The 20,239-nt window shown below is 39.1% G+C and overlaps 1 protein-coding gene across 12 annotated transcripts in view; it reads right to left on the bottom strand.

Annotated features, from left to right (window-relative positions):
- The window catches only part of MTRR (5-methyltetrahydrofolate-homocysteine methyltransferase reductase), a 29,565-nt gene that overhangs the window by 8,920 nt on the left and 406 nt on the right, over nucleotides 1–20,239 (bottom strand). For 2 of the 12 annotated variants that reach the window (XM_054193349.1, XM_054193360.1), the window contains exons 1-9: nucleotides 19,097–19,232; nucleotides 18,528–18,736; nucleotides 17,189–17,282; nucleotides 11,492–11,645; nucleotides 9,482–9,599; nucleotides 8,029–8,401; nucleotides 6,540–6,662; nucleotides 4,736–4,889; nucleotides 1,030–1,118 (exon numbers count right to left, since the gene is read on the bottom strand). In XM_054193349.1, the coding sequence (XP_054049324.1) occupies nucleotides 1,030–1,118; nucleotides 4,736–4,889; nucleotides 6,540–6,662; nucleotides 8,029–8,401; nucleotides 9,482–9,599; nucleotides 11,492–11,645; nucleotides 17,189–17,282; nucleotides 18,528–18,688 (1,266 nt within the window). In that variant the 5' untranslated portion in view covers nucleotides 18,689–18,736; nucleotides 19,097–19,232. Of the gene's footprint in view, nucleotides 1–1,029; nucleotides 1,119–4,735; nucleotides 4,890–6,539; nucleotides 6,663–8,028; nucleotides 8,402–9,481; nucleotides 9,600–11,491; nucleotides 11,646–13,952; nucleotides 14,127–15,574; nucleotides 15,761–17,174; nucleotides 17,283–18,527; nucleotides 18,737–19,096; nucleotides 19,233–19,657; nucleotides 19,836–20,219; nucleotide 20,239 lie in introns of those variants that run through there. The other 10 variants (XM_054193358.1, XM_054193355.1, XM_054193356.1 and 7 more) reach the window with 9 other exon arrangements.

The raw sequence follows: 20,239 nt of genomic DNA, 5'->3' as shown, positions 1-20,239 counted from the left end.
GGTGGAAATAGACACGGTGCTTAAAAGAAAAGTGATCCAAAACACCAAGTGCAATCAGATGATGTATTCTACACAAAAGAATACTTGGAAAGCAATTTGAGTGTGCTCAAACACTGAGCTTCCAGACAACAGTTTCGAGTATGGAGTTATATTCCACCACGAACAGGTAATAAGGCAGATAGGTTATAAAAACTTGCTTGGGTGATATTCCCCAGCCAGCACTCTCTGCCTACTCTTATTGTTGAGACAAATTTTCAAAATTATTAAATGCAGTTTTGAAAAGGTTGAAACAATTGGAAGATTCTCTTCTCTTTTGCTGTGAAATCCACTAAATTGAGTGAAAAGATCCTTCCAAAAAATTATTTTCCTCAGAGACCCAACCAATACAACTGTTTTGCTTCATCCTTCATACAAAGTTACCTTTAAAATGTGTTTTGACAATACTAGAAATACACATGCATTTCCTGTTGCAAGCTTCTAGTTTTTTGCAGACACAGGATGAAAGGAAAATAATAGTCACACGTTGTGAGAACAAATACTACACAAGCAAAAATCTTTCTTTGAATTCTGCCAGGTTACTGAATGCTAAAGAAAAGCTTTAAAACAATTTTAAAAGACATTATGGTATGTTTGAATAGAGCAACATGCATATTTTCAGTGACAAAATTTGATCGACATGGCTCCCTCTGATTAGAAAGAATTTCTCTAAAATGCCTATGGGGCCAAGTTCAGCCAGCCTTCCAGTTACCTGGCACCAAATATCTAATACTTTTCTATTTACTTCCAGAATAGTTATGAATCAAGGTACTGCAGAATGTGAATAGAGATTTCAGTATTTCACAGTTTGCCAGATAAAAGTAGCAGAAGTAAATTTTCTTAGAAGAAAGTAAAAACAGCAGCATACAAACTGACAATCCTTACCCTCCAAGAAACATGGTAACTACAAATGAAGCAAGGATACATCTGTAAGAACCCATACAGCATAGAATTACTAAGGATTTCTTTTTAAAACAACAAACACATAATCACCTTTTTGGGAATTGCTCTTAATTCCAGACACCAGGTTAGAATGAATTTCAGAGTGCTTCTTTCAGGGATGTGTTGTGGATGAGTTGCTCCTAGTTCAGTGGGAGAAAAAAAAAACACACCAAAAAAGTGCATCCATTAGCATCCAAAAATGGCATCACAGAGCGCTTGCTCCTTCAAGAAATACAAGAGAGCTAAACTGCATTCAATTCTGTATGTTTGAACCCCAGCTGGTCAGTGGAAATCATAAACTAAACAGCAAGACAGTTTTCCAATGAAGTATCAATGACAATTTTCCATAGAACAGTCAAAATTTAGCAGGAAACAGAGGGGTATAATACATGAGTCGTCAAATAAATTTCATTGCTAAACCACTCATGGCTTTGTTGCCACTTTCCAGCTTGAAGAAATCCAGAGAAATGCTTACTAGGAAAAAGAACATCCACATTTTTCTCCCCTCCATCAATAAGCACTCCTGAAAATCAGAACATGATGAAGTTTTCTAATAATCTAACCAAAGGTGTATGTAGCCAGTGCCAAGCTGGAGCTTCCGAGGCTCAGCAGATCCAAGGAGTTTCTGTACAAGCAAATAATCCCTCCTGTTATCTCTACAGGTTCCATTTCTGCGAGGGAGGTACACCGACATCCCATCTATCCCTTCATGGAGTCAGCTGAGGTGCAGCTTGGCTTATCAGCCTCATGCCGTGTCATGTTAAAGTGGCTATTCCAAGCTAACCCCAAAAGCAACGTAAGAGCATTTATGTTACAAAACACCTTCAATTAATAAGCTCTGCAGCTCCCAAATTGCTTCCTTACATACCTAACTTGCATGTTGGGATTTCTCTTGACAATATTTCTTGGCTTTGACATCTAGCTACTGATTCTTATTACGCTTTTTCCGTGCTCAAGAGCCCTTTAATACTACAGAATTTTCACTCCAAGAATATACCTACATAACTTGCTAAATTACCTCTTCATATCGTCATTACTTGATCAAATCCTTGCTACAAAGAACAAAATTTACTTTTAGAAAATAAGAGGATTGGCATAAATGTAATGCAGGAAAGAAGCATCCATTTTTATATTATACAAATTTCCTTTTCTTGAACATGCTGACAGCATGTTACAAGAGGTACTTTGTCCTCTTCTTAGGATGCCCGTACATACAATAAAAAAGCAACTCCAGAAATTCAGTATAGACTTTGTACCAGACTGCAAATAATTTCTGTTTTGTCCTCTCAATTGATCTCATCAATTTCATCAGTGGAGTTGCTGGTAAATCTCAAAGTCACAGCAGAGGCACAGTTTGCCATTCGTGCTCTTCTTTTCTCCCAGGTTTTTCAGCTCTCTTCATTCAGTAAACCCACAACTATAATAGTTACTACAAATTCTTCAGAAATGTGAATGCAGTTTAGAGACAATCATCTTAAAAGGAAAGCAACTCCGCAACATTGCTAGGAATTGCAAAGCTGCATTATACAACTGATTCTTTGGTACAGATTGGCAATAACAAGTTATTAAGTTACAGTAACTTAATGAGTCTCTGCTCACCAGCACAGCTCCACAGAAATGAATTTAGGTTTGTTCCTAAACCATTTAACTTCATAACTGCAGTGGACGGAAGTCAGTGTACAAGCTATGATTGGAGATCAGCAGATCAGCAGCAACTTTCTAGGTCCCGGCCAAGTATCCAAGGCAAGCGTAAAAAGTCAGCATGACTTGCTCTGGGTCATACAGAAGATATAAGACCAGAACCAAGAACTTTTGATTCCCTGCGCTGCAATCTAGTGCTATGATCATTATCATTCATTAAGATTCACAAACAGAATCTTTTCCCCAATTAGTGCTCCATTAGGCATCCAGAGATGCAATAACCTGGATTATTTACACATAGGATGAGAGCACTGATATTCCAAGTTGAATTCAATCCAAACTAACTTTGCCTTGGAAGGACAGTTTTTTCGGTATACAAAAACAATCAAGCGGCTAAACTATGTACACTTGGCTATACAGGCTCTCTTCCACATGGAAAATGATGTGACACTGATGAACTCAAAGTGCCCTGTTCGGGCAGCTTTATGTCCTTCCTGCAACATCAGCATAGCGGAAGAAAGAGAACTACTGTAGGCAGGAAGGAGAAAGTATCTCTCTGTGCCTATTCAAGGAGACCTTCACTTTGAATGTGCTGCTGACACTGTCTTTAACTTACAAACAGAGATTCAAGTTTTATGCAGTCAGGTAGCAGGGCTGATTTGCACAGAAAAACCTACTAGGAAGGAAACCCTTCAGGAGGGACAAAATTTTAAGCCCACGTTCCTATGAAGATCTGATGCTTTTGGCTCTCCATTACCTCCTCCTTTGCTATACCCTTCCCTTTTAATCGCTTCCTTTGAGAATGTGCTTGATTCTGTAACATCTGTAAATACTATAAACAGTACAAGTAGCATATCTGTGAAATCCCTCCACACCAGACAATCTCTTGCTGCTTGCCTGTGCACGGTGGTTGGGCCCCGGACGGGGTGACACTGCCTTGAGCTTGAAGGTGCTCAGGTTGCTGAAGGCAGATTGTTAAAGAGCTGGGACCCTCCTGGGACCTTTTTTTCATTTGTTTTTTTTGTTTTTTGTTGTTTTTTTTTTTTTTTTTGAGGAAGCAGGTGTGTTTGGGGTGGTCTGTCCCAGAGGAACAAGGACAATGGAAACTGTCCACGAGGGGTGGTGCAGGGGGAGGGTGTTCAGCACACTGGGGCTGAGTAACAGCCAGACCAGCCCTGTGGACACAGGGCACATCCCCAGTGCAGGGATCAGGCTGTAACCGATACTGGCTCTGCTCCAAATCTAACCCGTGACCCCTCCCAGCAGAGGTTAGTTACTGCAGTGGAGGTCAAGGATGGGGATCAGCTGGGCCTGGACATCCCATATGATGTTATAACGTAGCCTGTCATGTAAACTCACCTCATCAACAAGTGAGTTATTTGCCAATTCCAAGAACAAGGGTCCATTTACATCTCATACTTAAGGGACAAGTTGTGTTGCCCTCAACCATGCAGAGAATCTCACCATGGGATCTGATTTACCCATAGACTGGGACAACAACGAGCCCTACCCCATCCTGAAGAACTAAAGGCACAACTCAGCAGAACCATTAAGGCACCAATTGCAAATCAAGAGAAGAGTAATTCTCACAGATCCAGGTACACAGGCATACCTTGAACCTGCAGCTACCCTTTCTGAGGTGTGGGATCGTAAGACTCATCAGAATAGATCCACATAGACCTACAAGCCCCTTAAAAGGCCCTCTGCAGCAGCACTAAGTCTTCTGCTTCAGGAGGGCGGCCCTTTTACAACGTAGAACAGATCGATGTGAAGTGCTGTGCAGGGAGAGATTTTACTTTCAAGTGGGGGATTGTTAGGTTATGTGATTAAGGGCTCATCTCCATAAACATGAAGAAGCACAGAGGAAGAATGAGATGGATGAACACCAATGCCAAGCTCAAGTTCCCAGTCCAAAGCTAACTCACGTATAATAAAACCGGCAGCAGCATTATATGCATCCACTCCCTTTTTTAACACATCTCTGTGACTTCCAACATGCCTCCATGAAATGACAGCTGGTCCCAATACTGACAACAAAAATGTTCAAAAGTATGCATACCAACTACTACCAACATAGAAAGGAGTACTTGTTCATGACCAGTGCATCATACCGTACCTTTCTTTTTAGTGCCCTGCTTAACCTTTACACAAATGAAATAATCTCCTTTTTCAGAAAGTCCCAAGATTTGAAGAAGTTCTTCCACCTCACTGACGTTGTTGGGACATATTACACAGAAGGCATCTCCAGGCTGATAGTCAAAGGCTGTATCCTGTTTTAAGATATGAGATAATTTCTATTAAATTGTATCATAAACCAAGGCCAACAGCATCCCAATTTCTAACAGCAGCAATCTTCCTACTATCACAGTCAGATGAAGTCGTATGTTCTTTTACTTTGTACTAGCACTTCACTGTTTGGACCACATCAGAAACTAAATATTCACGTTTTCTTTTCAGGTTTAACCTCACTAATTAGAAAAAGCTTTCCTTAACTGCTTTAAATAATTTGCACACTTTAATAAGAACTGCTGAGCAGCCTAAACAGAAGGAAAATAAATATGTATTAAGATGATGTGTTCTATAATCAGTCCAGATCATTAATTACTGATGTACTTTGTTTTCTGGTTTGAGAAGAGCAGAAAAATTAAGTGCTCATAATTAATGCAACTTTGTATAGAGATACATTATCACTTAAAGAAAATTTGCTGGTTAAACTATTTGATAAACTGTGACTGAAATGATCCCAACTGTTTCTGTTTTCTGGAGGAAAAAAGAAAAACAGCAAGGGCAGAGCACAGTGAAAATTAAAAGGTATCTCAGATCTTAAGGCCTAGATTCTACTTAGTTGGCTGAGGTTCTTCTGCCCAACTGCTAAAACCCTACTCAAGCTTCTGCCTGCTACAGAAACATACAGAATTATACTTGCATCGTTATGTTTCTCTTGTGCATCAGGTGAGGTAACCTGCATACACAGGTTGTTGAGAATGTGAGGAAAAAAAGGCACAAAATGTTTAAATTTTCAGTGTGTGCTGATGACAGGATACATGTATACACACAAATATATGCAAAAAACATGTCATCTCAGAGACTCACTTGCTCAAAACTTTAAATACACTCTATTTATGACTGACATATATATAGGTCCCATGGAAATTGAAACAGATTAGGCTAATAGAGTCCAATAAAAATTAGGGACAAAACCACAATATCCCAAAGGCATAATTCTACAAATTTGGAAAACCGCTCCAAAGCAGCTTTATCTTTCTTTTAAAGATTTCTTGTAAAGTAATATCGAGCACTGTCCTCCTTTCATCTTCAAACCAGTATACAAAATATGATCTTCCCTGAATAAACTAAACCTGATTTTACGTCTAGGGTAATGGAGATTGGCAGTTTGAGTATTACGTTAACAAGTCAGAGCAACTGAATGCCAGAGGTAGAAACAATGCTCGAGAGCTAATGATTCTTATCACTTGATCATACTAGTCAAATTATTACTTCTGCAGATTGCCTACCACGAGGAATAGTCACAATTTACTATACAGTTTCTGAATATTTCTTACGTTGTATACTTAAAAACTGAAAGTTTAATAATTTTCAATATTTCCTGTTTCCCCTTCTCCACTGTAAATTCCCTTCAGAAAGGTATTTCAGTCAATACAACATCCATGGAACAACACAGAAATTAATTTGACACTTTATTTCTGTTTTGATGTCCATGGAGTCATATGTTTCAGTGAACAAATCAAGCTTTGCATTTACAAAATGGAACAGTCTACGCTGACATCCTGTTGTATAGGGAATTATTTTTCCTTTTTAAAAATTCCAGTAAATAATTTTCCCCTCAGTTATTATACATAACACACATGCATTTCACCCTTTATTTTAACCTACTAAAGAAAAAGCCATCACTAACTTACTGTAATATCAAGTTCTAAGAGCAATGCAGTTTTTACTGCATCTTCGCTAGTGAGCTGAACTGCTTTTGTAACTGGCACTTCAAAGGTTGTTCCCTCTGAAATGAGTGAGGACAGATGTGGATTCTGAAAAAGAGGACATGAAAACTTACACTAAAAATGCAAATCAGCTGAATGATGACTTACTACGACATACAGGAGTTAGTGTTGCTACAATTTTTTTCAAACTATCTTAGGAAACAATTCAAAACAATGAGGAAAACCATGAATCTTCTATATACATAGAGTGTTTTTCTCTACATTTTTAGAATTCACATCCAAGCAGCAACCGGCATATATTCAACTATAAAAAGTCAGTAGGCTTGAACAGTCTAGTAGGCCTAAACTACCATCAAGTGCAGCTAGCCGTTTCCTTTTTCAAGAGCTGCCTTGAAAACAGCCAATTAGAGAATGGCATTTATGTTAAAATCCAAAACACTCCTGCCTAAGAAAAGGATTACTAGGTGTACAGTAGAAGTAAGAACAGAAGCTATTTAAACACATCATTGCAGATTTACAGATTAAGACTTTGGGGTGCAGATGGAGTTATTGTTACAGGAAATTTATAAGAGGAATGGCTGGCCACAGATGCTATTGATCCAGGCCTGGATCTGCAGACCAACTTCCCGGCTTGGCGCCAGACCTGCCTCATTCCCACAAACTTGCCTGATGATCGGCACTCTTGGCTGATCCTGGTTGCCATCTCCTGGTTTGCATTGCTTGGGTACTGGGGAAGGGACTGGTTGTGTTACCACACCCAGCTCCTGGCTCCCTGTCCCTTAAAGAGCAGCCATCCCTCACTGCTCCCTCGCACAGATAACCAAAACATCTGCCCTTTGGCAGGCAACTAGAAAAGTTTGAGTCACGCTTTCCAGTTCATTTTGAACACTAAATATGCCAACTGGGGATGATCCCCAGCTCATGCTAATTCTTCTCATCGCACAGCAGGTCTTTGTTCAACATGGATTCATAAGAAAAGCACACTGGCTTTTGATCGACAGTTCACCTTCCATTTCCAACAGTAAAATTATCATCAGGTTTTCACAATGACAAGTTTCTCTGTTACTAAATATGCAGCAAAATTTTGAGCAATTTTACACCCTCTTGAGGCATTCTGCAAGTACTAAAAATTTAACAGAAACTGTACTATACTCCTTTCTACAGGAAGATGTTTTCACCATCCTAACCTAAGACAGTGAAGATTTTAATTCTTCTATTCCTGGCATTGCAATGCCAAATTATTATTTAGCTAAAATATACGTCCACATGAGCATCCATAACTCATATGGTGGTAACTACATTTTCACAACATAAACAGACCTTTCACTCCTGCGTTCAGGGACATTTCTCCCTTATATGAGTATCCGCTTGCTCTTTTGAGCCGTATGTAGGAGTACACACTCATGCTGCTACCAGAGCTGGAGGCTTTCATCATTCAAAGTGAAGTCCTTACCTCACCATGGGTGTCCTGAAACTGCACCTCTATATATTCTGGTGGCAAGGCAGGAATATTAAGAGCAGACTGAGAGACAGGAGGGACAGAATGAACAAGTGAAGGTTCAGTGTCTCCAGCTGAAGCGACAAGACTGATGTCAACCAGTTTCTGTGTCAGAACATCAGAATTCCTCACTCCCCCATCTTCTAGCTTCAAGTTCTGTACTTCTGAGCTTAAGTTTAGTTCATGCACTACATGGGGGGCTGCAGAGAGCGAGCTAGAAACAGCATCAACATCACTGCTCATGCCTTCTTTTTCTTTCTGCAATAGAAATGCTTCCTTGAGGGCAAGCCAAAGTCCATCAATCCAAGGATCAACCACTAATTCCAAACTGGAAAGGGAGAAAAAAAAAAAAGGAGAAAGGAACAGGTGAGTTATTGTGACTTACTGGACTGTTACAAGACTTTTACTGTTGTATTTTACTTACAAATAATGAAAAGACAACATTTCCATTCATTTTCCATTTTTAATATATATCTGCGGCTGTTACCAAGATGACTTTTTGTTAAAAAAATATTTTAATTTAGTTTTGTTAAAAAAATATTTTAATTTAGTTATTACAACTATGTAAATTTATAGAGTCTAAAGCATATAACAGCCTTACTCTTCTTCCAGTTTCTCATTTTTATTTTCTTACGCTGAACTTTATAACAGGAAGTTGAGGGATGGTAGTAAAATATGCAACTTTTCATTGTGCAACAGCAATATCAATAGCTTACACTAATGTTCCATTTTTATTATTTTAGAACACAAGACATAAGTTTTATGGTTATGGTAATGTTTGTGTTCAACTGTCTCCTATCACCATGCACAAAACTGATATTATCTGCAGTTCAAAATAGGTAAGGCAAGACTGCAGCCTACCGGCCAGAAAGAGCAACAGAACAGGGAGTTGTTTTCTTACATAATTCCTCTACAGTGATAAAAAAAGAAAAAAAAATAAAGAAAAAAGGATGCTTTCTGGAACAGAGAAAAAAAATAGAAAATATTATAGGGTTTGCTTAAAGCAGCTCTACTGCAAGATGTGAGCTTGGATAAAGGTCTGATGCACATGTAGAGATTCCATTAGCCAGTACCACACGTACTGGGAACTGGATTTATTTTGATTTGCTTCAGTAAACTGTCTACATTTTTTAAATCCCTCCACTTATTCTGAATTACTTAATTTCTGTAACTGCTAGACACCCTCCATTTTCCCAGGCATTACAGATGTTTGCTCACGCTTTAAAAATGGAGTTCCATCTAATAGCAATTGAGACCAAAAAGGCATACTGTGTTCAGACAAGACTCATTCCTATGAGGTGCCGAGTATTCAATCAAACCGATTTCAAAGAGTTCAGAATGTTTAGCCAAATTCACATGTAATTATCGCATGCTGAAGAAATAAAATCCAAACTCATTCAACTCTCACCCTACACAATCATCTGCTAATCCTGTGTCATAGAAGTGCTGGGCACCAAGTTCTTGAAGTCGTCTGTCTACTGTCTTTCCACCATTACAAAAGAAGGTGTACTCTGAATCTCCCAGACCTAGCAAATTCAAGGAAAGAGTAATCATGTCAATCAGGCAGCCACCCAGGCTACACAGACGAAGATCTGCAAAGACAACACAGGATTTTCTGGCAGGCAAACAGAAGAATCTGATACAGCAAAGCGTGTATTACCAGGACACTCTGATGACCTTAAAAAAAAAATTGTGTTTGTCACAAAGTAGAGCTGAAAAAGCGGTTCCTCCCTCACAAATGTAAGACACAGAATCTCTCTGAAAACACTTTGCTTTCAATATTTCACACTTCAGAAGAATACTGCTTTAGTTTGAGGCTTTTAAAAAATACAAAACCATTCTCACAGGAAAAATGCAAGGAAATGAAATAATTAGAAAATAGTGAAATTGATAAACTGTATGTGAATTACCAAAATAAATTACCTCACCTTCAGGTTAAAATTGTTAATATATGTCAACAACACAAGGGAGAGAGTATTACAAGTAATTAAAAAATATTGGAACCTTGACAAAAATAAATCAAACACAGGAGTGATTTTAAACAATATGAAGTAAGAAATGTAGGAAAAGGTCCATAAAGGAATCTGGTCCAACATCCCCCTCCCCAGGAATCAGAGATTTCTTTGTAGATCTCCGTTTCACTGCACTGGGTTTTCTGCCCTTTAACAGTCATGAAGATGTTCTGTTAGAAGATGCTCTTTGTTATCAGTTAAACAGTCATTGGACTCAGGAGTTATGTTCATGGAGCACTTGAGATTTTAAGATATCAACTAAACCACTGACCCGCCCTAAAAGTGATCAACAACACATGTTTATCTAACAATCCCAAAGGTCAGGCAGTCTTCACAAATTCTGTAAGTAATCCACACCACCACTGTTTCACTACCCTAACTATCACAATTTTTCACAGCCTGACCCTTTCTTGTGTGTAGTTTCAAACCACTAGACCCTTATTATTCCCACCTAACAATGGGTGGCAACGGACTATTCCTTTCTCCTTTATGATAGCCTTTTTTTTTTTTTTCTTTTTCTTTTAAAAAGACTTCTGCTCCCTCTCAAGTATGGTACTTGGAGTGAACACTTCACAGGACAAAATGAAATGGATACTATGAATATATTTTAAGACTGGTAACTTTTTAGACTAGAATCACAAAACATGTTATAACTTAGATACTATAATAACATCTGTTACAACAAATATCAGTATTAATACAATGCTTATCTTCATATATGCATATACGCATTCAGTCATCTATGAAAAACCTGACCATGTCACAAACCGTAATGTATAACTAGGCAACAGCATAACATCTTCTCAAAATGTTACATGTTTAGGATGCGTACATTTCAGACTTCCACATCATAAATCCACTAGAAATTTCCTCCTAGTGGGAACTTTCCTCACTAGAAATCTAGAAGTTTCCTTGCTCCTGCTCCTACCTATCAACTTAAACTTTTCAGGCAAAAATAACCTAGGTTCAAATAGAAGCTTCTGGAGTTTGTTTAAACACCACCTGGACACTCAACAAACTGACCTTACCATCAGCTCAAGATATATCAGATGCATTTTGCCAAATCTGTATTTTGCATATCAATCCTTAATCTGAAGTTATATTCCTTCTATTGATGAGTTTGACATTCAAAATTAAAATGACAATTATAAATAGTTTACATCATATTTTGTTTATGCAAAGAAAATTAAACTATAAAAAATTGTTAGCTTACTTTCAGATCATTTCTGTGACATTTTTCCTTTATTGCTTATAGAGTATATTACACAAAAATGCTGTTCATGTTATAAAAATAAATGTTTTATAAGCACTTAAAAAAACCCCACACAACCTATTCACAAGTAAAAAATACAAAAATCATTCACTGACAGTCAAGTGCTGCAATAATATAGAAAATACTAAATCACCTAGCAATCCATACTGGAGATGTGCGAAATGATCAGGTGGCAAGGTTGTGTCTTGAATTTTCTTTACAAACTTGCGGGCAGTGTCTGGTGGGTCTCCAGTACCAGTAGTGGAAATAACAATAACTACAGGATCCTTCTCTGTTTCCAGGTTATACTGCAAGTAATAGAACAAGTAAGTTATAAGGTGCCATTTGATACCTAATTGTAGCCTTAGATATTATCTTTCACCCTCCCTTTTCCCAAAAGTACACAGAAAAATGTTTAATCTCATCTTACTTGTATTAAACCACAGAAAGCCTTCCAAGTCATTTGGGGGTTCAATTTATAATCTTGGCTGGAGTTTTTAAGACCAGACTGGGTAAAGCCCTGAGGAACCTGCTCTGACTCCAGCTGACCCTGCTGTGAGATAACCGGATGAAGTCCCTTCCAACCTGAATTATCCTATGATCCCATACACAAATGCTGAAGGGCAGCATTTTGAGCACGCTAGTACACATGCGAAGAATACTTCACAACTGCACTCAGATAGCTTAAATACACAATTCTACAGTATTTGATTTGTCAAGTGGAAAAAGTATTTTGCGTATATGATCACAATCACACAGTTAGCCATAATGCTGATAATTTCACACAGATAACTAAGGTTTGGCTGTACAAACTGTAGGGATCATTTCTAAGTTCCATTAGGGACCATTTGGTTCTGTCTGATAACTTCCATGTTACATCTGTCTTTGCCACTGAAAACCGCCTGTGCTTTGGGGGAACTAAGGTAGCTCTGAACAGAGATAATGAGTCACCATGCTCTACAGTCTAATTCATTTTGGCCCCTTCACCCTATCCCCAATTCATTTATCTCTCTCTTTCACATTTCCCATAGTTTTATGGGGGCTACTCCCATTACACCAGGTCGACAAGAACTGCCTATATTTGGGGCTGTGTGTCGGTTCCATAAATTCAGGTGTCATTAAACCATTTATTACTTCTCAAGTAAAAAGCATTCTGTTTCTGTGATTATTTCAGCTTTCCACTGATAGCAGGCTGCAGCATGATGCTAATGTGCTGTCCGTCAGGTCGCCCACACAACACGCTCTTTCACAGCACCCCAATGGGTTATGGGTTTTGAATCAAACTGACGGCGAGCCACGTACATGAAACTTTGTGTTTGAGGCATTATCTTCTAAACACTTCACTCAATAAATCACTCAAACCGTATCCCCTTCTCAAGGCATATAAAAAGTTAGCCCTTATATCTACCATCCAAAAAGGTTAGGAACACAAAGAAACAGTGTATCAAGGATGTCTGCTGTTGTCATTTTTTCCAAAACCTTCCCAAAGGACCAAAAACAGTTGCATGGAGCAACTTAAATTACCATCTGCAGTAGTGTCCTGCCTCTGACAGTGGCCAACAGCAGGTGTCTAGAGAAATATAAGAGAAGAAAGCATGCAAGGATATTGGCCAAGTACTTTGACAGACTTCAGTGAGTTGTGGTCCAGGGACATTCCAAACAGAAGTTTTGTCTTTTACAAGTTCAGGCGACCTCCAAGTACCCACAAATTCACGAGACTTCCAAAACTGAACTATAAGTTGTGCAAAAAAAGGCCGTAAGGGTCGTGTTGCAATAACGCAGATTTTCAAAGCTTCCACAGCTGATTTTATAAGTGCAAATACAAGAGCTTCTGCGGTGCACTGTCACAGGTGACTACTGCTTTTACAATCAAAAGCAAACTCTTTAGGTACAAAATGCAAGGGTATACTGGTATCACATAAAAAGTTACACTACATGATGTTCCATTTAAAAAAAAAAAAAAGATACAAGCATAGAAAGTAAAAGGTAGTGTATTAGAACAGAGGTATGATTAGTTCACTAAATTTTTGCTTGCTCCACTACACAGTCCCCTCTGTAAACTTAAAGACCATTTTGAAGCCAAACGTTTGTCGACAGACTTCTTAAGAAGAAAATTCAAGGCCACCTAGCCTCTGGAAGCACAGAGGTCCTGCATTGATTTGTGTCACTCATCAAGAAGTCTGATGTATCACTAGGCCAGCAAGAACCTTTCACAATTACACGTTTTTTCACGGTACCTTCCACTTCTTCCTATACCCTTGTTGTTTCATCTTTTTCCCATTCTTTCTCCTTCCTTCAAAAGTACTCCTCAGCTGAGGACAGCAATGGCACAAAACAGCAGTGAGCAGCCTGCTCAAGCTGTGAATGATCGCTGAAGGAAGAGGATGGGATCAGACACCCAGATGACGTCTTACACAGAATAATACATATCACAGTAAATGTGCTTACTCCAGTAACTCATCCCATGGTGATCTCTATTTAGTCTCATATTTTACTGTTCCTATCTCACTTCCATTTCATTTCAGTCTTTCATCAAGCATAAAAAGCAACGACAGTAACCAACCAAAGATTTATGACCTTTTCTCACCTACAAGAGCGTAGGTGAGACACACTACTTGGAAACAGCCAGTGTTTCTGAGACTTGAGCAGTATTTGACCATTCATTTCTGTATGGCAACAGGATCACATTATGATTATTGACTCTGTAGCCAGCTATTCCATCCATCGACCTTCACAGCAATCCCTTTAAGTAATGACAAGATCTGCGAAATACCCAACAGCCACATAAAGATGGGCCTTTTAACTGAGAAACATGGACAAAACAGATAGCTCTTACTTCCTCACCTAAGGGATACACACACACCCCTCTCCGAAACACGCATGTTGTAGAATAAACTCTCATATCTAACATGTCCCAAGGACTTCACAAGGGTCACCACCAAATTCAAGCAAGCTCTTGCTCCAGTACATTATGCCACCCTACCTTCCCCTCCCCAATTACATCTACACTTCTAGAAGTTCTCTGTATTTACAGTAAAGGGTAAGGAAAATCCTAAGTGATAAAATCTACAAAGCTGCAGAAATTACTTTTTGGGAATTACTGACCAATTCTCAGATTCTCAATTCAGTACATCTTTCTACCTCATCAGTGACTTGCAGTTCTGAGTTGTCTTGCCAAATTTGACAACATAGATTTATTCAAGTGGCAGGCTAGAAATATCCTGCCTACTGCCCTCCCGAAACTAATCTCCAAACCTGTCAAATACAGAAGAAAGGAAATGGAAGAATGTAAGGAGAATCTTCGCATTCCCTTCTGGCTGCGTAGAAATCTCTTTGTAACACTTCGCTACATACTCAGTGAACTTTCATTCTAAAGTAGATGTCCAGCTACCCAACATGTAGTGTATCCCCCAGAAAGCAACTTGCTAAAAGGGAACCAAATTATTTACATAAACTTTTCACATTTTTAAGTGCAAAGAAAACTTTTAAAGGTGGTATTTTCTGCTCACCTCATATGAAATATCAGGCTATCAAGTTTGGTTTGTTTGATTTTTTAAATGTTTTTGTTTGAGGACATACAACTGAAAGTACTTTGTGAAGGAAATTACAGTCCATATTGCTTTTAGTCACAGGCAGACAGTTTTCACATCCTTACCCTTGTATAACAGCAAATAATAAAAAGCCACTTCCTTGCTCCAGGTAAGCTTTTTATTTCTTTCCAGAACAGACTTTAAGTGTACCCAGAGTGAACTGGAGTGAGTGCATATGCTAAGTAACTCAAGAAGATCCCACAAAAGCTCAGGGTCATGAGGAAGCCCACACTTAATAGAACACAGGACCTCAATGCAACATAAAAGCTGCAGAAAAAAATAAAGGGTCATTTCTAACAACAGGAGAGATGACCAGTAAATACAGAATTCATTCACTACTGTACACATAAATAGTTTTCTAGAAGTTACTGCACTGTTGTTAGAAGAGAGATCAAAGATACATTCATTTACTGTTCTAATAAGAAAAATCACAAGAAAGATGTACCTTTGGCAGAAGGCTACTAAGCGTCTGTGAGGATTGGTCCAAATTACTGATTCATAAGAAACAAAAATTTAAAACTAGATGGTATATTCTAGATGGCTGAATACGCTCAGCCTTCATGATTATTAACCGCCACTACGGCAGCACATGAACAAAAATTCAGCTTTAAAATACCTATTTTTCAAAATAGCATGGAGTACCTCACCTTGTCCATTTCACTCATACAATGCATATCAGCTTCAAGTCCATGGGCACCTGCTTGCTGGCATATTTCCTCAGCTATGGCTTTTGCCTGCCCCTTTTGTGTTGCATATAGGAGCAAAAACCTTCTTTTTACATCACAGCACATTTCTCAAAACACAGCACTTTTTTTTTTTTTTCCTTAAAGACACTGCAGGGGAAAAAAGAAGAAAAAAGAAGGGAATTCATTGCATGCAGAACAGCAAGATTTTGCTTTGCTTATTAGATTAAAAAGAGGGCAGCCGTACTGGTGTTTAACTTGGAAATGAGGCATCTACTTTGAAGAGAAGCCATTTCTCACAACCAAGCTTTGCAGGCCAGGTTGCAAAGGACTCGTAGTACTGGTCATACGTACTGTACTGCCCTGATATTGCAGTAATATTGCAGTATGCCCAGTATCAAGAATCTAGTTTGTAAACAATACAACAGAGAAACTAGTGTCCTGAAAATAAGTACTATTTGTGTTACGTAAGTTGTATTTTCCACTTTAAGTCAGTGACTGCTTTGGTTACTTTTCTGAGATGTATTTGAAAACAAAACAAAAACATAGACCTGGTGAAGTCAAACCACAATGCCTGAGGAAAAAAAAAAAAATTAAAATGATCAGTTTCCTCTTTTCTGAAATCAGTATTTTTTGCCTGAATGACTTTACACTTTATTGTCCACTATGTCTGTATTTTAGAACACATTGTTTTTCATTTCATATTTCAAAAACGAGCTTCTTACACAAGTACAACTACAGAATTGACAGTTTAGTATTTTTTTCTCATAAAAATAAGAAACCACTTTAAGAGAAATCTGCTGTAGTGTAAAATGCCACTCCCTCACAAAGTCTTGCAAGCGGCAGGATAAATGATATGCATAGCCTTATCCACTCAGCTGTCCCATCAAAATTTTAATGAGAGAAGTTTTCTTTCATGATTTTGACACAGAACACAACAGATACAAGGACAACTTCAAGAAGCAGTGAACAAGAAACAAGCAGAATGTCTCTTGTGCGTATATTACAAATTAATCTTCTGTGAATATTTTGTCACTGCTAGGGAGCTGCAGTTTAGCTCAAATACCGAGAATTACAACCGAGTAATTTTCAGTTCCCAACTTGAGATTTTTTTCACATGCCTGGGCCCAGTTTGCTGCATTTCATCTATTGCACCCACACAGACTCAACTACACAAAGCATTCAGTGTACTAGCCACACACACTGACTTATGGAAACCTGCGACTAAGTAATTTGAAGCGTATCTTTTTCCTGTTTCTCTGAAAGGAAAACCAACAGAGCTCAACTGCTGAAGACAACTACTGCACTCTATTGACATGGCATGATACTTCTCCCCACAGTATTGTGGAAGGTTTCTCCAATAAGCGTTTTTTTAAAAGCATACTGTCATGGTTTTGGCTGGATTGGCCAATCAGAATGACAGATGGCCCCCTCCCCTCTCTCTCCAAAGAGGAGAGGAAGAGATAAAGAGATCTACAAGTTTAGAAAAAGAACTAAACTACTTCTTTAATGAAAATATCAATAAATAAGGAAATAATAAATAATAATAATAAAAAAAGTATACAATATATACAAAACCATATCCAGCTCCCAGGATGACGATCGTGTCACCATCAGGCACAGAGAAAGTCCCAGACTGGAGTCAGCGATGGACAGGAGCAGGATTCCAGATCTGGAATCAGGAATGCTCGGATTGGGATCAAAAGCAGACAAACAGGCAGGGTCCTCCTCAGATGTCAGCCACGGAAGAAAGAGACTTGACCTTTTGATCCCTCAGCTTTTATACTGAGCATGATGCAGATGGGATGGAATACCCTGTTGGTCAGTTTTGGGTCACCTGTCCTGTCCACTCCTCCCTGCAGGTGTGACTCCTCTATGCTTTTCCACTTCTGACCCTCTAACGGGGCAAATAACAAAGTTAGCTGACCTTGGCTGTTATAGCAATAAGTATAAGCAAGAGCCTCTCTGCATACGATTCCTTGGTATAATCAAGTCTTATCACTCTGATTTGTAAATCAAAAGTGGTAAAACTAAGTGATAGCTTCTTAAGAGTACAGTGCCTGTATCGTACATGAATTCCATGAAAAATGTAACTACTATACAATTTTAAGGCTTTCCTTGTATTTTGTTCTTCTACATTTTCCATTATATTTTTCACTTTAAATTGATTACATTGTATTACCTAAAAACATTAATAATTACCTTAACAGTTGCTTTAAATAAATTCATTTAAATAACTGGCTTCATGTGCATGGGCACAGAAGAAGAATGCATACACCAAAACAATCCACAAAATGATTTTTCACCCTCCTTTTCGAAAAGAAATATAAAGAAATTTGATGACACACAAATGATGACAATTCATATGAAACACAGTTTAAATACAGTTTAAATACCCTCAGATCCCTGTAGAAATACAGATTCATCCTAGTCACATGCTACATTTTCCCCCTAATGGTTCTCTTGTCAGCAGGTGGCAATACCTGACTATAAATGGAGAAAAACAATAAAGATGAAGCAGCATTTCATTACTACATTCTTTCTCATACCTCAGAAAGGAAAAAAGATAACCAGTTTTCCACTGGGACCACATCACAGCGTGGAATCCTTCTATACACAAAAAGCTGAGGGTTAAGCTGCCAGCACTATAGTCAAGGGGATTACCAACAGACTTCATATAAAAGAGTCAGCTTGGGAAGATACATAAGAGAAGCATGAAAATTTGCAATAGTAGGGAGGGAGAAGAGGGTAACAGAAAGAACAGCAGTCACAATGTGGTTTGACGTGGCCAGATGTCGCCCTGACAGCACTGTGATCTCTGCCTAGGTCAGGCAGAGCAGCCTCTCCAAAAGACATTGAGCTGCTTCCACTCCAGCTAGTACAGTAACAACAAAGGGTGCAAGAAGTAGCTACTCACATCTTGGATGCCTGTATGTGAACTGGCAGAGAGCTCACTAGTGTGTGGACTAGTAGATTGCACAGAGACACAAAAGTTAGAGCAATCACATCTCCCACAGAAGGTGTGTGTAAACAAGAGAACCCGCATGGCCAGAAGAGGGGATCTTGCTTGAGATGCATACCTCCTAAGAGGGGACTCTGTGCATATGTAACAGTGCAAATGGGCGCCTGTGGGAAGGGTGGAGGCCACAATTAGACAATTCTTTGGAATTTGATACAGAAGGCTGTTTAAATATTTGTAGGCATTTATTAACATTTTCTAAGTGCCTACTATTGTATCTGTTGCGTTGCTGCTATTGATCTTGAATATATAGTTCAATTAATTGATTAAACAGTAGTTTAACTGCCTGACAGTTAAGTATGTCATTAATAGATCAATAACATTCTTTGATCTTGCTTTGACCTAAACCACAAAAGTTGAGGAGTTTCTGCCTGTGAGACCTTCACTCTGTCATCAAGCAGAAGAGCTTCACGCACAAACTGATCAAGTGATGCCTGCTAAAAGAAAGGAAAATCAGTCATGCCTACCTGCAGATGAACAAAATCATACACCAGGAACACACTTGCACTCAGATGAACATACTGCCAACATTACTCTCGCTTTGCTGCACCATACACTCTTCAAAGACAATATGCCACTTCCAGTTAGGTGATATGAGTTCAACTGAAATAAAGAGGGGAAAAAACAGTAATTCTTGACTATCAAGCTTTCTAGATAATACCTCTAACTTTAATAGTATTACTACTTAGCAGTCTTTAACATGTTGATGTCTTGGTAGTTGCACACCAAAAAACAACACACAGTTTAAGCTGGAAAAACAACCCAGGATCTCCTGGCTCAAACCAGGGCTTAACATGAAACTAAGGACGAAATTCCAAATTATAGCTCATCTGATCAAGTACTCAAAAAAGTCAGAAAACTACCAGTCCACAAAAGGTTAACAGGAAGGCCATTGGCTCTATACGACAACACACTGCAGGAGCAAACAAGCCATCTGTGAACGCCAGCTATAGTTTCACTGAACCAGATGTGCTGGCCCTAGCAATTACATGGCCGTACCGTAAGGCCAGACCTCCTACTTCAAGTACCTGATCTGTCAAAAAAGTCAAACTGCATAGCCATGGACAGGGTAAAAACCCAAGAAACTCCTGCAGGTGCTTTTACACGCTTCTGTGTGGCTTTAAACCGGGTTGTGGGACTGTTGCCTTCAGAGCCATGCCCATTCCCATGCCATTCTTCCAACTGTTACAGGCTTGCTCAGAATCACTTTCAATCCACGACCAAGACATATATAAAAAAAAACCCGAAACAAAACAAAACAAAAAAAAAACAAAACAAAAAACAAAACGAAAACAGAAAAAACGTCAGTGACAGCAGTGGGACAGTGGCATGTGAAACCTTCCACTGCCCAAGGCTGACCTTCCGCCCAGACCAATTTGGCTGGACCAGTGGACACCCTACCGGGAAGGGGGAGAGACGGCCCTCAAGAAGGACGGCTGTTTCAGGGTGCCAAAGCCAGGTCCGCAGCGGAGGCTTCAATGCCGCTGCAGCAACCGAAGCCTCCCGGAGCGCCGGGCCGGGCCCCTCGCCTCCCGCGCCGCCTCCCCTCAGAGCACCCACCCGCGGCTGCCCTACGGCCAAGGGGATTACTTGCGCTGAGGGACGCGCTT

This window comes from Rissa tridactyla, chromosome 2, assembly GCF_028500815.1.
Source record: "Rissa tridactyla isolate bRisTri1 chromosome 2, bRisTri1.patW.cur.20221130, whole genome shotgun sequence".
Taxonomy (NCBI): Eukaryota; Metazoa; Chordata; class Aves; order Charadriiformes; family Laridae; genus Rissa; species Rissa tridactyla.
The sequence above is the reverse complement of the archived record's forward strand: the minus strand, read 5'-3'. Positions and strand labels throughout refer to the sequence as shown.